The sequence below is a fragment of the Octodon degus genome, unplaced genomic scaffold (genome assembly GCF_000260255.1).
Source record: "Octodon degus isolate 3935 unplaced genomic scaffold, OctDeg1.0 scaffold00005, whole genome shotgun sequence".
In the NCBI taxonomy this organism is placed as follows: domain Eukaryota; kingdom Metazoa; phylum Chordata; class Mammalia; order Rodentia; family Octodontidae; genus Octodon; species Octodon degus.
The window spans coordinates 14,939,018-14,956,535 of NW_004524581.1; the positions used below are offsets into that span (position 1 = coordinate 14,939,018).

Below are 17,518 nucleotides of genomic sequence, written 5' to 3' on the forward strand. Positions count from 1 at the left end.
ATGTTTCTGCATTTGATTATTTACTGCAGATGTTATTAATTCAGGGATTTCTTTTTTTATTTCCAATCTGAGTTCCTCTATACCTTTCTGCAGCTGTTTCTTTCTGCAGCTGTTTTCTTCTGTTCTTCAGAAGCCGTTGATTCATTACTTTCAGCTGTGTGATTCCCAATTTGTTCTGTGTTAGTGTCCTCTGCACTTTTTATAGGTGGTGTTGGGTTCTGAGGTTGAATTTTGTTCCTTCTAGTCATTTTGTGTAGCACTGTCTTCTGACCTTTGTTGTAGATCTTCGCTATAGTTATAACTTTAGTACATACTGAAGTTCAGGTGCAGATCTACAACATCTGGATTTATCCATCTGTGCCTGGCTTGGGTCTAGCTGCTGTGCTCAGCTCCTTCCTGCTGCTGCCCTTGAGGGTGAACCTGTTGTGCCTCTGTGGCAAGATGTTCTGCTCCTGGACTAGCTGAGTGGTTCTATCCTCTACCCTCTCTGTAGGGATTGCAGCTACAGGGTTACACCCCAGGCCTTATGTCAGGCCTGAGCTGAGCCTGTAGGGGACAAGGTGGAGTAGGGTTAGAGGCAGCTCTCCCACACACTCACTGGGTCTGGGCTAGGACTGGGTCTGGGTGTTCCAGAAACGTGGCAGAAATTCCTACTTGGTGGGCGGGCTGGGGGAGGTGCTGCGGAGTGGTGGGGGGTGTCCCAAGGGGGTGGAAGATGGTCTGACCCATGCTGTGCCTGGGCTGGGACCTGGAGTTGGTCCCACTGGCGCAGGGTAGCAGGAAGCTCTCCCACACACTCACCGGACCTGGGCTAGGACTGGGTCTGGGGGTTCCCGGAACGTGACAGAAATTCCTACTTGGTGAGCGGGGTGGGGGAGGTGCTGTGGAGTGGTGGGGGGCGTCCCAAGGGGGTCGGAGAGGGTCTCGCCCATGCTGCGCCTGGGCTGGGACCCAGAAGATCTTTTGAGTTGACATTTTTAATGGTTTACTGCCCTGGTTTATTCATTAATTTATTTAGGTTTTTTTTTTTTTTTCACTAATTCAAGTTTCTGCTTCAGGAATTGGGGTAAGTAGAGTCCTGGACAGGGACAGAAAACTTTATCACACTTTTTGTGGACAGTTACGTAGTTCTGCTGTGCACGTGGCTTTCCCAGTGGATTAAGGATGAATATTGGTTGTTCGGTAACACTTGGCATGATTGATGGAAGCTTTTGGCAGCAAGACCTATGTGACACTCCAAAACCTGGGATTTTGGTATTTGATTGTCAGCTGGTTATGGCTGTGGGGGACAAGGCAGAGGGCACTGTGCTTGTGTGGCATCAGAAGGTGATTTTATTGCCTGATTCTTTTAATTTATTTTTATTTTGTATTCTTTTGATACAGGGTCTCACTACACAGTTGGGACTTGTAGTGATCCTCCTGTCTCATCCTCCCCAGCACTATAATTACAGGCATGTGCTACCACACCCGATTTCAGAGCTGGCCCTGAGTGCTGGGGGTTCTGGGGCCAGGCATGACATGTGGTACCAGGGATCAAACTCTGGTCCTTGTGCTTGCCAGGCAGGCATTAGATTGCCGAGTTATCTTCCCAGCCCTGTTGCCTGATTCTTACCATCTCTGTGACTTTTGTGGACCTCTTATGTTTCATTTAAAATCAGAAACAGACGCTCAGAAAAGCTTGTCTTCATTAGGTTCTAGGAGCACACACCAAGCCTGCATCTCTCCATTGTGTGTAGGGATGCACCTCTCAGTTGCTCCCTAGAACGATCTTACACAGTAGGCATCAATGTGTGGCTAACACCTCGTGTGTTAGTTGCTTTCATATCTGTATGAAAGCCTTAAAGTCACCCTCTTGAGTAACCACCTCTTTAATCCCCATTTTGAAAATGGGAAAACCAAGCTATAAGGTCTGATTTGCATAAGGTCACATGGCAGGAAAGTGATGGAGAAGGTTCAATACAGGTGGTCTGGCCTCTGAGCTGCTACTGGGCTCCTCTGCTGGCTGTCTTGCGCAGTTCCCGCCCTCTTAGTGAAGGAGGGGGGAGGCACACAGTGGACTCTCATCCAGATCTGGTGCCAGAGGATTGGATCGCAGCCTGCTCCATCCCTCCCTTAAGCTCCCTCCATTTCATTTCCTCACCAGTAAAATAAGAACATTGACCTGAAATCAGATTCAGTAGGTCTTAGAATGAGAACTTGGAACCATGGCTGTGCTGGAAGACGGCATCTTAATTCTACTTCTAATTTTTATAATCTATAAAGATGGAGACAAGTTGAATCAGTATTAAATATTTAGGCCAGCCTTGCCCTTGCCCTTACCACAGAGGGTAAGACTTACTCTGAGGACCACCTGGGACTTCTCCCAGAATGGTTGCCAATAGTGACACCTCCACCTCTCTTTTTATTGTCAGCATTTGCACATTTCATTATGGTTTCTGGCTACAGGATGTCAGTGCTCTGGTTAATTTTAGTTTTTTAAATCCTCTACTAACAGAACTTTTAAAATATTGTGTTACAAGTTGGGAATTAAATATAAAAGCTTTTGGTTTCAGTTAGAGGTTCCACGATTGTGTCATGAGAACAACTTGAAGATTTTTCATTGTTGTTGTGATAAATGAGAATTCCCTATTTGTCTTCCACACAAATCCAACCTCTTTTTCTTTAGTTTTCTCTCACCTCTCCTCCTTCCCTGCCTGGGTCTTCTCTTAAAACTTTGGCAAGTTTTATGAAAGACCCATTTTGCATGATTTGCGTTTCATCAGTCTGCTCTGACACACTTCTTCTGGTGATATCAGAGTCACTTGGGTAATGCCTGCCAGGGTGCCTTCACTGCTGTGTTTTCTGTATGTTGTGCCCTTGATATTATTGTCATTTTAGTGTTGGACACCAGTTTTGCCCAACGTGGCCTAAAATTGTACTCTATTTGAGATTTCTTCAAAACCAGACAGTTTTGTGAATGAGGATGACCAATTTTACTTTGCTCTGTCTGGTAAACTTCAGAGTTTTCTTGTATTTCAACATGTACTTTCCACTTTTCAAAATGAGTTGGAGCCTACAGTTGATTGATTCTAGCAAGTTTTCCATCTTTTTTATGGCCACCATCTTCCTGCTGTAGATATAGGATGGCTCCTAACCAAGAACAGCTGTCAGAAGTGAGAAAGACTCAAGCTTTCTTAATTTGTCCATTTCTGATGTCTCCTGGTAGTATAAATCCTAGAAGATATGTTTGGCCACAAGTGCACTTGAGAAGATACTTTCTGAAAGAAGCTCAGACTGTGGGGAGAATGTTTTGAAAATGGATGTGTGGAAGTGTTTCCCTCATCTTGTGAGTTCAATACTAAAAACTGCCTTTGGGCATCAGCTATGAAAACATTCAGTCCTACATACTTTAAACTTGGAAAAGGAATTTTCTAACCAGTTAGGAATGCTGCCAAAGGAAGCGTTTCAGTAGGTCTTTGAATTTGTTAGTTAAAATATATGAAATTACCATACATTTTGGGTAATTAACATCAAGGAATGTGGGAATTCACCCACTGAATTTAAATACTAATCTGGGCTTGGTGGATTAATGAGGATTTAAAGAATATTGTTATTTAATAAGCTTAGCTATCAATTAGTTTCTTTTGAATATACTGGGTGATGGGCCTTCAACAGTAGTAGGTCTTGATCTCTGGGCCTGTGTATGTTACCTTATATGGAAAAGGGTCTCTGCAGATAAGATTAAGGATTTTGAGATATAGTAATTACCCTTGTGTGCCCAAAAATGTCTTTATAAGATAAAACACAATTAGACACAGACTGAAGAAGAAAAGGTGGTGGGGACACAGATTGGAGTAATGTGACCACAAGCCAAGGAAAGCTGGCAGCCAGCAGATTCTGTAAGAGAGAATGTACACATTTTCCCCTAGAGGTTCTAAAGTAAGCTAGGCCCTATTTTTTGTCTTATTGAGAGAAAAAAAATTGGCTTTCAAATGCTATCAAGTTTGTGGTAATTTGTTACAGCAGCCATAGGAAACTAATACATGTACTTAAATAACTTTGTGAAGCTATTATTTGTTTATTAAAATCAAGTATAAATTTACAATTAGAGCTACATATTTAAGTTGGTTTTTTACACAATATTGAGCTGCATCTTAAACAATGAGACATTATTGAGTAATGTCTCTCTAAAGACCAAATATATCTTTTTTCGTGGTACTGGGGATTGAACTCAGGACCCTGTGCTTGCCAGGCAAATACTTATTCTACTAAGCTATCTTCCCAGCTCCTATATGTGTTTCATGTGATAAGTACAAAGGATTTTTGGCATCACCAATAAATAGAATTACATATAAACTCTATTTTTTCCTCCTTAGAATGCCTATATGTTGTGTATATTTTATGAATATATTGGTATGATCGTAAGAGTACAGTTTATATGTAAGCTTGTTGGGGTGTACTACAGAACACATTTGAAGAATGTACTGTAAGAGTTCATTGTCAAGATGAAATTAAATAGGTATATAAACTATTGGAACATAGCAGGGGTCCAGGCTATATTTATTGCATGGATAAATGGGTGCATGGATGGATGGGTAGGTGGGCGAATGGGTGATGAGGAAATGGAGGCCTTTAGCAGGTGGACAGAGGGATGGGCAGTGAAGAAATGGAGAAGTACAAGTTAAGCTGGTGGGTAGCTGATGGGTGATGAATAAATGGAAAGCGTTTGCTTAAGCAGCGGTCCAGGGGGAGGTGTGGCTGATGGTGGGTCAGGTGTGCTGAATTCACAAACTGTGCTCTCTCTTCTGTATCCCCATTTTCTGAAGAAGAATGTATATTAAATGTGTTTTCCCACTTTTTTTTTTTTTTTTTTTTTTTTTTTTTGTATTTTAGGGAAGGGTCTACAGGGTGTTCAGGATCTCACTACTAGATCGGACTCAAAGTGATATGCATTTACAGCCTCCTACGAGCTGGGATTACAGGTGCGCGCCACCATGCGCAGTCTTAATTGCCATCTCAGCGCACCCCAGGGGCGGGGCTGGCATGGCAGACTCGGGGATCAAACCCTGGGTCCCTGTGCCTGCTTGCAGGTGCTTTAATCCGCTGAGCTATTTGGCTGACCCTTGTCGCCTCACTTCTTGATGACTAGTCCTGGTGGTGAGATGTAGGGCTTAATCATCTCTCATTGTTAGGGAGGTGGGGGAAGGCTAGAGGGTACAGTAGAAGAGTCCTATGCTGGGTGTGACTGTGTTGTCCTGACAAGTGGGAGTGGACAGAAAAGGTGACATGGGGAAGGGGTTTGGAGGCACTGGCGGGGGAACTGAGCTTTGGCTTCCCTTTGTAAATGCTCCCAGTCCTCCTGAGCATCTACCTTCGAGATGGTTGTGGCCCTGGAAACCCATGTTTCTGAGAGGGCACCAAAATGTGCCAGGCGCATGACAGGCACTGGCCAAATGTGCAAATAACAGTTTTCAGGTATGTATCATTTCCTACCCCACCAGCGAGCGTGACACCTGGTTGCCAGTACATGTGGACTGAACTGAACACAGAGAGACAGTGTGCACAGCACTGGGGTCTGACTGAGATGCGTAACATCAGGTCTCTTTCCTTTTGCCTTTAGCCCATCTGGGTGAGTGTCAGGACCACATCCATAAGGGGGCAGCTGCAGTCAGGTGGTAGAGATGGAGGGGCTCCATGATCAGTTGGCCTTTAGAAAAGGAAAAAACAGAAAGGAAACTATGCAAACGCATTAATGACAACTATGTCTAGAATAATAAACCCAGAGCTCTTTGTACCATATTTTTGAAATGTAAAAGGGAATCCAAAATGCAAGCGAGGCAGTTACCGTGGCACCTTTGCATTCAGTTTGCAGCCTCAGGCTTCTTAAGAGATTTCTGGATGAGTTGTGGTTATAGTTTTCATGTGTGTGTCTCATTTTTGACCTGAGAGTGAGAAGAAGAATTTTGAAGCGATGAAAATAAATACTCACCTGACTATTAAGTACAGAAATGGGTCTCAGGGCTACAAGATATCAGCCCCACCATCTGAAATGTAAATATCTCCTGAAATTCCCATTTAAGAGCAGATTTCACCTGCAAGTAGACTGTTATATCTTCCTGAAAAATATATACACCCTAGTGAGGGAATAAACACATCATTACGCTTTCATGACAGATAAGCGCGGCTCTGTTCGGGTGTAAACTCATTTTTCTTGAGTTGACCTTTAAATACTATTGTGCTATTGTATGGGATTTAAATCAATAATTTTGTCAAAGCAAAATATACTGCAAGTTTTTTTTTTCTTTATCATTTAAACAGTTCTGTAAACTCTCAAGGAGTGATAGGTTTCAACACGCTTTGCAAGGGATGGGAAGAAGAAGGGGAGAGGTGTGGATGAGGAAGGGGGGGAGGGATGAGGGGAGGGGCCGGGAGGGGGAGGTGGGGAGAGAGGGCAGGGGAAGCATCCTATAAAAAGTCACTTAGCAGCATGGAGGCCACAGCCAGGGATGGCTGCGGATGTGCAGATTTGAGAGAGTTCCATTTTCTCCTCCAGCGGCCAGGACAGAGGTGCCAGTGTGGGCTGTAATTAGTGGTATAATACCTTTTCTGCATTCCTGTTGTAAAGCGCCCAAGTGTCCCAGGTGTGAGGAGGTTAAAATGAGAAGTACCCAGTAGTTATGAAGCAGCAATAATGAGTTTCCTTCTACTTACCATGGATTTGCGTGATATACAGCTTGCAATTAAGCATGGCTTGGTGATTCAGTGATTAATGTATATACAGCTCCTAAAGGAGGGAAGCCGCCCTCCTGCCACATCCTTCATGATGTTTACAGCTGGGTACCTATTAACAGGAAGATGGAAAGGGCCATTTACAATTCAGTAACCTTTATGACAGTGAACTCTTTAATCAGCATTTTATTTCCTTTGTAACACTTTAGTCATCTACAAATGTCAGAATAAAATAGGGCCATGAAATATTTAGGATCGGCATGTGGAAATTGACTTCCCTTGATTTAAGCTGCTGTGTCTTTTCATTTTGTTGTTTTGGGAGCTTTTACTTTTATTGAAAGACAATTTATAACTAAATGCTCCCAACAGTGACTGGCATTAGGGTAGGAGGAATTTCAGGGAGCCAAGTACTGGTTCTATAAAATGTGTGGATGCTTGCTGTATTGGGTAATAAGTTATTCAAATAAAAACATTAGCAAAGGGTTTGCATTTGGGGGCTGAATTTAGTAAAGGCACAGCAGACTCGGTAGAGTTCATGACAAAAAACCCGACATATTTTAGGAAAGTAATTAAGTATGAAGTACATCCATAATAATTTAAGTCAGTTGTGGTATATACCTGAAATATACATTATTGTCTCTCATTTTTTTAGTGGGATTCTGAGATTTTTTCAATGCTACAATAACTAGCCTTTAGCCATCCTGTATCGTTGCAAATGTATGTAAAACCAATTAACCAAACTGGTATGTTTATATTTTTCAAAATTCCTTTAAATATTGATCATGTTATTATATTGAGCAATTGCACTGCTATTTCCCACTCATATCTTTTGTTAATCCATGCTAGGCCAGTGAACCCAGGCATATTTCAGAGGATGTCTTTAAAAAATTAATTTTGGACAATTGCATGCTTTACGATGTTGGCATGCTTGCCCTCTCATCGCAAAGATTCCTGTTGACCATTTGTTGGTCTTGGGATGCTTTGTGTCAGGGTTGGTGATAAAGGTGTGGTCTCATGATAACCTTATAGGAGCACTGTTCATACTGCTCTACAAGTATTGGGAAGGCAGAAACTTTCCTTTCTGCTGTACAGGACAGGTACTAGGACCCATGATGGTGCGCGGTAGAGGTAAGCAGCCAGCCCTGCTGTGACCGCCGTGTCAGGAACAAGTTCCTTGTATTTTAGACTCACTTTTCCCATTTTGTAAACCGAACTGGTTCACTGAACAAAGTGACCTACCAGGGAATAGTGGAGGAGGAAAAGGGAAAGGGAACACTCTAAAGATCTTGAGTTCTACCCGCTGCAAGTGGAGGGTTTCTGTGATTAAACTTGTATTTAACACGAGTCCTAACACCATCCAAATAGATGGTCTTTTCCTGGATAATAGAAGGCAAACTGCAGGGGCTCTGGGGACGTGTGGTTATGCTATGCATTGGTGGATGTTGTCATTAAAGAGTTCAAGTATATGTTGACCCACTTAGCAAGAGACAAGATTTCCCTGGTTTTCCAAAAAAGACAGGATCTCCTCGTGTTTTCTGGCGACAAAACCAAACCTGAAGGGCTGGGGAGATGGCTCAGTAGAATAAGCACTTTCCTGACAAGCGCAAGGGCCTGAGTTCAATCCCTGGTTCCGCAAAACAAAACAAAACAAAACAAACAAACAAACAAAAAACCAAACCTGCAAAATATTGGCAGTTTCTTTGAGTTGAAGAATGTTCATTCACTCATTTCCAGTTTGAAGAGTTCTCCCACTAAATTCTCTTCACAGGATAGGAACCCAGGACTGGAGGTCAGCTGTGAGCAAGGACAGGAGCTCAGGGATTGGGTTTTCAATTTCACCTCCATGCCTCAACACAAGAGGGCCTAATTTCCTAACCACTTCAGAAGTGATTCTTTGGAATTAAATGGTAGAGGCAACTGGGACCCTATAAAGGACTCATGTGAGGGACTCCCAACCCTGAGACTAGAGAAATGAGAAATTAGTGTCATCTCATCAGCGGCAAAAGGTTCACTGGAAATACTGGGGAAGGGCCCAGTGACCTTGGAGTGAAGAGCAGTGTAGTACTAATTGTCAGGCCTGGAGGTGATGTGTAGGGGGTGACTTGGAAGTAAGGAAAAAGGAGTGTAGGACACAGCATGCCAAGCAGCTTCTCCTCCATGCTTTGTCACCATCTCACAAAAGGCCCCTACTGTGGGACAGACTTTGGTGGTAGGAAAATGAGGAGCCTATAAAGGCTTGGTGGTTGTAATTTTGGCTCTTAGTTTACTCCGGGTTTTTCAATTTTAATTTCTTTAACTTTGTTCATTTTTAAGCGTATGTGTGGGTCTTTTACTAGGGATAGAACCCAGCGTCTTTCCATTGAGCTGCATCTCCACTTCTTTTTGATTTGAGACAAGATCTTGATAGTTGAATTGTCCAGGGTGAGCTCAGGCTTGCAGTTCTCCTGTCTTAGACCTCCGGAGTGCTGGGGCTACAGGCATGTGTCACCATGCCTCATCCTCTCTTTTGTTTTTGAAAATCATTTTTAAGTTAAAAATTTATTGTGAGGCATAATCATAGAAAGCTTGAAGAACAAACAAAAACATAAACAGTGGTCTTTCATCCTGCCACCCAGTCACAACTGTTATGTGCATCCGTTCTTTATCTTTTCTCCCAGAGTGCAAAGCTGCACAGTTAAGGTGAGAGCCAGGTGTCTACTTTGCCTACTCCTTTTTCCTCTTGACAGGAGTCCACAGACATTTTGCGATGTTCCCTCACTGTCTTTATAGCCATCATTTTGAAAACTGCATATACTACTATCCCACCAAACAAGCATTTCATTAGTTTAAAAATCAATTTAAAATATATTTAAAAACCATACCACCGGCAATGTAGTTTTTTCCCCTTTGTTTCTGGGCATAGCATTAGTGTAATGTATGTCTTTGTGCCTTGCATATTAATTTTCAGCAGTTTGGATTACATCTTTAGGACTAGCATTGTGGATACAGAGTGAGGGCACCTTGCTGTGCGGTGTTATGTGTTCATTTATAGCTCACAAGTTTTTAACAGCCTTTCTCAGTTTTCTCAAGTTCTAGGCTGGGTGCTTGCTCTAGGCTCAAGTGATTTTCGCAAGAACCTTTTGTTCCTGTAGAGAAACTTAGATATTTTGAAGTCTCAAGGAAACCTAAAGTCACATGGATGATAGTGTTCATTTAGAATTTAGCTTTAGTGGGCAGTAGAACACAAGGAAACAGCACATTGGGTGTGGTAAACCAGGAATGAAATGGGGCCCAGCATCTCTTGAGCACCCGGATTATGTTAGAAATTATCAAATGTCATTTGATTTCAAGACAATCCTATAGGCTGAAATTTATCAGTGCTCCTTTTTTTTTCCATACATTGAAACCGAAACTCTGAAGTTAATTGCCCGGCTTGGCTTCTCTGGATTCAGCGTAGAGCTGGAGTCCACTCTGCCAGTTACCTTTTGTCAAAGGAAGTGAGGTCATAAAACAGGAATAGGGGCAAGGACCCTATTGTACTTGGGGATAAGGATAACATACTAGCCATGTCCCCATTTATTGTGAGAAACTCTTTGGGGCCATTAGAACTTAGGCTTTTTTAGTGGTCCCTCTTTCTTTTTGTGACCCTCTTTATGTAGTTCTTTCAAATCACAAAACATGGAACCTAAGGGTACTGGGGATTTGAAGTAGACTGGCTGAAAAATAGAAGGCAGGGTATTCAAGGATAATGAGACTACTCTGTATGTGTGTGTGTGTGTGTGTGTGTGTGTGTGTCCTTGCCACTCAAGGGGACCTGGGATCAAATCTCCATTGACCCTATCAGAATTTTCTCTCCCTCTCTGTTTCCTGCAAGGCTGTAAAGGAACTTAGTGTCAGCCAGGGAGAAGAGAATGATTTTGTTTTTGGAACCAACTTGGGAACCATTTTGTAAGTGTAGGACCCACCCAGCTAGAGGGATGCTCTGAAAGAATTGTCATAGGCCCTTGGAGAGACCCTCTACCTAATTAGTCAGGGACAATGAAAAAGTAATGCTTAGAGTTAAGGATCAGCTTCAAGGTCATAACACCAACAGAAGTCAGGCAGGCTTAGAAGTGAGGGTATACATTGTACCATCTTGCTCTGAAGCACTGATTAGAAAATGCCAAGTGAAAGATCACCAAGGTGCCAAGCAGGGAGGCACAAGAGAGGGCTTATGATTCAGTCTTCACCTTCTCTGGTCTGCGCTGTGTCTTTCCTTTGAGGTTTGAGGGGAGTTTGAGTGACTCTATACAGATGGCTGGCTTGGGTCCTCAAAGAAGGTGGGAAGGTGAACAGGGTCCTCTGGGGTTTGCAGGGTGGTGACCGCAAATGTTTGGGTCCTGGGTGTCTCTGTGACTCTGTTCCTCAGCCAGACAGTGCTGTTGGAACCTCAGCCTGGAAATTTGTTCCTGTTAAAAGTGGGGACGAGGAAGCAGTGTTGTGCATCCTCCGTGCCCCCAGTGATCAGGACGTTACCCCCCATCTGTTCTGCAGCTTTGCCGCCTCTCGGTCTAGATTATTTAAATGTTTTTCTTTCCTTACTTCTTGACCTTTCTTGTTCAGTCCTAGTTCCTGAGTCCTGCTTGTTTTGTGTTTCATGAGCTTAGCAAACCGTGGCCTCCAATTCCCCAGTTCTAGTGTTTTCACTTAAGATGAGGAGTGATGAGCCAGAGGTTTCAGGCTCAATCCTTGAGCAAAGGGCTGCTCTGACAGGGATTATTATTTATTTGTCATCTTGGATGTAATAAGCTGTAGGTACAGCTTCGAGAGCCCTTGATTTATTGCGCTGTCTACTGCCACTAGCGGGACGTCTGCTCACCACGCAGGATGAATACCACACTGTCAGCTCCGTCGATCTGTCTCCGCCACCACTCGCTCTCTCATAACACATTCCCATTTCATGCCAGAATACATAAACAATCTTTCATTATTTTGATGCCTTTTTCATATTTGTTCTTTACAGAACATAAAGTTTGAATTTATGGGTTTCCTTTACATTATTTCAACACACTCTACCATTTTCCGGGTTTGTGGTTTAACTCTCAGAAATTGGCTGCCAGGTGATTTAGTTATTTTGGCTTTCTAGTTTTATAGTTATTTAATATCGCAATGCCAGATACGGAGAGAATGGAGCGCATTGGAGGTGTGGGATTTGCCGTGCAGGCTGTTGTCATCAAGGCGATGCGATCCCAGGGATGAGTCGCGGAAGTTAAAAACAAGGCGCGGGAGATGGGAGATCATTGGCTCAAATCTGTAAAAATCCCACCTCAAAAATATTACTTAGATGAGCAGCCAGCCTGGGGGCCTTGACAGGACTTGAAAGCAAAGAAGGGCCATCAGGCCACTGTCTGGATTTAACAGGGCTTTCTGAATGAGTGGTTGGAAAGCCCTACCCGGTTTTGTGTGCTTTTTCAGCAGCAGCTCTAGGCATTCTTTATGTTCACCTGTTTCTGCGGTTTCAGGCTTTGGCCACAAGGCCTGATTTTAAAGAATCTTTCTGCTTTTGCTCTTTGTCTTCCAAACGTGAGCTTGAGAACATTTGCATAGGAATGGGAGCATAAACATCCTTAAAGTTAAGGATCATGCCCCACACCCAACAGACATGGGAAATGCATCCTAAAACTTGCCTATTCATCTATTTGCATTGTCTTATATGCATGGATTTCACCCCAAACTCTCCTGTTCATCTTTGGTCTCCAACATCACCTATTTTTAACTAAACACCAGCATTGTGTCTTCATGATGCTGAAAATTCCTTAGTGTTTCTGATTAAAGCCAAGTTTTTCCCCTTGAAATGAAATTTTTAGGAGGACCACTGGAGAAGAAATGCACCGAGTGCGGCGATGATGAGGGTTTCACACAGGCGTGTGAGAGGAGCGTGTGTGCATGCATGTGTGCAGGTGTCTTCCTGCTTATAATGTCTGTTGTGCAAAAACATGAGGCAGTTTACTTCTCTTTATGTTTCCTGAGAAATGTAAGCCAGTGGCAGGTGAGCTCATATTCAGGTCCAGGACAATTAATCATGCAGAAGTAGCGACATTGGGAGGTCAAGGGCCTTTGCAGTGCTAATGCTGGGTCCTTCACTGAAATTCCAGCTCCTTTTGGGGAAGCTCTCTTGCTCCGTGTGTGTGTGTGTGTGTGTGTGTGTGTGTGTGTGTGTGTGTCCTTGTGTGTGTGTGTGTGTGTGTGTGGGAGAGAGGGTGTGTGTATGTGTGTGTGTGTACGCATGTGCATTTGCCTGTCTGCTCATCACTTTGAAGGGAGGGGCCCAAGGTGAGGGTTGTCAGGCAGTTGGAAAGTTCTTTTGAATCCTGGGTCCTCTCTGAAAGACGTTAATGAATGTGGATTCGAATGTCATAAACGCAAGATAATTTTGCCACTCCTGGCTTCCCTTGGCAGCTTTCATTAGAGAAGCAGGGAATGTGCTTAGCTCACATCACATGACACGGGCCTGTTGTGGCTGGAAGAGAATCCTCGTTAATTAATAGGAGAAATTTGTTTTGTGTTCCTGTTTTTGTTTTTTTTCTGTTTTTTTTTTTTTTTTTTAAAGACGGTGCAGGGTAGTGTTGTCAGAAGAAGCTGCTTGTCACTTTGACCTGTTCTGTTAAGTGTTTGATGTGTTTTCTCAGAGTAATCTGTGAATAACGTGCTAGCCCAGCAGAAGAGAAACCAAGGGAGGAATAGCAGAATTAATATCTGGGAGCGTTGATAATTATATATCAGAATCTAATTTTTAGCACAGAAAATGTGTTAATGACAGAGAGGAAAACAAAAACCACTAGCTTCTCTCAGCAGGCCCCAAAGTGTCATTTATTATTTCTCAGCTGGATATCTATCAAGTTTATGGGTTAATTTTTCTGTAGACTGTTATTTATGGGTTTTTGTTTGTTTTCAGCCATCATTACTAACAATACGGTTAATAGCAATCATTTGTTATCCACCACGAGGCGTGATGCCTCAGATGAGAGCGCTGAACTGAGAATACTCATTTGGTAGCTGAATAAGGCCCTGACAGGGCCCATTTATAACAAGCTCATTCTGTAATGTCCATCCTATTAATAAAATTTTGTTGCTGTCTAATTAGAGATGTCTGATGTGTATAGGCGCACAGCAGAGGAGACGCTTGCTGCTGTCTTCTCCCCCATCCTCCTGTGTCTTCTGTCACTGCCTCAGGCCCATCTGGGCATGGAGATTGAGAGGTGAGTGGTGGACGAAGAAGGTTCTAGATGAGACTTCCTCTTCATCCTGTGGTTTTTCTTGTGCCTGGGTCAGTCACTCACAGCTTGTACCTCAAATCCTCAAGGATACGGAAAACCCACTATTACGGACTACTGGACTATATTGGATTATTTTGCTGAATTCACTCACCTACAATATTTGAATGGCAATGGAATACCTATCTCTGACAAAAATAAACAAAAAAGGGGGATATAAATGAAGGACCATTTTGTAGTGAAAAAAATATAAATCTGTATATACAAAATAGTTAGGCTAGATGTACAGCTACTTTCTCTTAGTTCAATGAGAAGAAAGATTTGTACTAATAGTGTTTAGGCAAGATATCATGTCTGTGTCTTGTACTATGAATAACTACTACAAAGTCAACAATATGCAATGTATTAATTATTGTATCTGTCCTACTAACCTGTTTTGAAACTGTCTCATTGCTCCTTCTTTCTCAATAAAATTAATTTTTTAAAAAAGGAGACACAATGTGGCCACAAGACACTGATTGATTTCTTAACAAAGATACCCAAACTTAAACATCCAAGTGAGTACCAAGCCCTTCAAAGTCATTGCCTTGAAAGGTCACACATTTATTCCTAGGCTACCACTATTTCTCAAAGCCTTCTAAAAACTCCTAACAAGATTTCATTCAGTTAAGAAAAAAACAGGTCATAAGAATTTGGAATGATATATGAAGTCCTCATTCTCAATGTTTTATGTTCTTAGATAGAGAAACTGAGTTGGCTTAGTCATTTTTACCCCAATGGATTTTTTTCCCCCTTAATTAGAAAGAAGCTTGTAGGTGTCATAATGTGATAGGTCCATCTTTTGGATTGAGACTTGGAAATTCCAACAGCTACTTTAAAATCTGGTGCCCTTCACAGTGTTATGCTTTGGGGGCAAATTCCTGAATGGCTGGACCTCAGCTTTTTCAGCTTCCATAAAGCAGGTACCAATCCCTACCGAACGGGCTGCTAAAGAATCAAGTCATAAACACAAAAATGCCTCGTAGGTACCTCCCAAGTGCTAGTAATAATTGTCACTGGGCACAATTCACTGTTCTTTGTGATACCTCCTATAGGAAATCATACTCCCCTCCCCACAGCTCCTAAAATCATTTTAATCATAGTTGTATTAATAGTTTTATTAATTTTATTGCTCATATTTGAAATGAATTTTTCTCCCACTGGAAGAATAAAATGTAAAAGAATATATGACACCAAAAATTTTTTATCATCCCAATTATGCCTTATTGTGAAATTTGTTATGTTTAAGGAGAAAAAAAAAGTTTAAAATTCAGGGAAGAAATATTGTATTAGTTTGCTGGGTGCTTGGAACTACACACCTTTGAATTAAGAGCATACACTCAGGCAATACACTGAAGAATGTTTTAGAATAGTTTTGTTGCTAGGTAACTATTTTTCTTATCTAGTAAGCCCCCCACCGAAATGTTTTGCACACGATTTTAAGTGAAAACAAGCATTTGCTATTTTTTTTTTACTCAGCCTATCTAGCTTATTTTGAAGGTAAAACTTTAAACACACACACACACACACACACACACACACACACACACACGTAGCATTGAAAAATTTCAGTCCTCAGCTGGCAGAGCCAGGGCCTTACAAGGTTGAGCTTGGACAGGCTGGGATAGGCTGCTGGTTTTTCCCCTAAACTGCGCTTGACTACAGCTTATCAAGCCTTAATTAGTGCTACATTTTCTCCCTGTGATTTCTATTGATGTGTGGTAGGGGAAGCTGGATTGAGCCTCCACCTGACTGGTGTGCAAATTGTTTTAGAAAATCCAGCAAACATCTCTCTCTATTATCCTCTCTCCCATCTCGTCCTCCCCTGTTTCTCTCTCCCTGTGTCTTTCTTGCATGCCCCTCGATAGGAAAGGTGAAAAGCAGGACGATAGGAATCAGGTTGAGTATTAGTGTTTTTGCTGGCCTGTGCAATAGAAAACGACAAGCGGCCGGCTGGGCCCTCCGTCAGCAGATCGCAGATCTGGAAGCAGGAGGTAGTGGTGGCGGGCGGGGGCTCCCCGGTGGCCTCGGGATGGCTGCTGCCGCGTGATTGTGAGAGCCGGGATGAAGTCAGCACTGACAAAGTGAGGGGCTTGATGGATGGACAGAGCAGGGAACTGGATGTGAGAATGGATGAGGGCAGAGGGGGAATTTAACACAGACAAACAGAATGAAAGACAGAGAGGAATTGCCTGCTAAAGTAGGCCCGCCCTTAGCTCCTGCTGCAATTTACTTACTGCTAACCGAATACCCAAGGACTGTTTGCATCTTTGCAGATTTTCCTGCCAGCCACTGCAGAGGGAGGCTTGCACGCCCCAGCCAGTGTGCGCCAGGCTTTCTCTTTCAACCTGCCCGACCCCCAACGACACTCACTCACACTCATTTAATTCAAACTGAGCAGCTGATTATTTCCAGTAAGTTCCCACAGTGTTTCCGCAGAATAAATTTTCTCCCCCTGTCATTATTTTAATGTTTCCACTAAATTGACCTCACTCCGTTATTGTTGCCTGAGTATAGTAAATAATAATATTTACTTGCACCTTTTGAACATGTTTCTGGAAAAAGATCTAGCCCTGCATTTGGCAGGCCTGTGATAGTGGTGGTAACACACTCTTCTTTTTGCACGGAAAGAGGTCGCTTTCTTCCCTGATCCAGGGTGTGTGTATTATCAATATTTAATGTTTCGAACATTTTACTTTAAAGTAAAAAATGTGCTGTACCCCCAAGCCTCAAATATGTTCTACTAGAAAGGGAAAGAATTAATTGGGAAGTAAAAGGTGAATCTCTTCTTCTTCCTAGGAAAATGGTACAGTATTGCCTTTTTTACAACAGAATGGTCATTTCAGAAAATAAGTGTCTCTCGTCAAAAATCCACTTAAGGTTTTTTTTTTTGTTGTTGTTGTTGTTTGTTTTATAAACAATACAACTGATAAAGAAACAAAGGAGGGTGGCCAGATAACTCAGTGGATTAAAGCACCTGCTGAAGCAGACCCAGAGACGAGTTCGAGCCAGGTGTGCTGTGCAGGCTCCGCCTCCTGGGGTGTGCTGAGACATAGATTGAGGTTGGGTGTGGTGGTGCACGCCTATAATCCCAGTGCTTGGGAGGCTGAAAACTGGAGGATCACTACCAGTCTGATCTGTGTAGTGAGAACATGTAGACCCTGTACTAAATACATAAAAATAAAAAAATGAATGGAATAGATAGTAAATCAAGTTATTATAAATAAATAACACACTGAAATGTCCATTTTAAGATTTTGTTTCCCAAATAGAGTGTCTGAGGTCAGTTTATTTATAGGTTTTGATGAAGAATTAATGTTATTTTAATTCCGAAAGAGAAATCTTGAATGAATGAAGGAAAGAAGGAATGAATGAATTCTAAAACACAGGAGTTTGGAAGTGAAAAAGGAACTTAACTCTCCATCTAGTCTTAAGTGTGGTAATTTAAAAATGAATGCCTATATATTCAGTTCCTTAGAGGAATCTAAAACCAAATGGAACTGGGAAAGCACTTGCCTCTTTTGGATTTCATGGTTGCT

At 42.4% G+C, this 17,518-nt stretch overlaps 1 protein-coding gene across 8 annotated transcripts in view; it reads left to right on the forward strand.

The window, feature by feature from the left end:
* The window catches only part of Lrmda (leucine rich melanocyte differentiation associated), a 1,112,503-nt gene that overhangs the window by 270,167 nt on the left and 824,818 nt on the right, over positions 1 to 17,518 (forward strand). For 6 of the 8 annotated variants that reach the window (XM_023718932.1, XM_023718931.1, XM_023718914.1 and 3 more), the window contains one exon: positions 13,811 to 13,925. The exons of the other annotated variants lie outside the window; for them this stretch is intronic. In XM_023718932.1, the coding sequence (XP_023574700.1) occupies positions 13,813 to 13,925 (113 nt within the window). In that variant the 5' untranslated portion in view covers positions 13,811 to 13,812. The remainder of the gene's footprint in view (positions 1 to 13,810; positions 13,926 to 17,518) is intronic. 8 annotated transcript variants of the gene reach the window in all.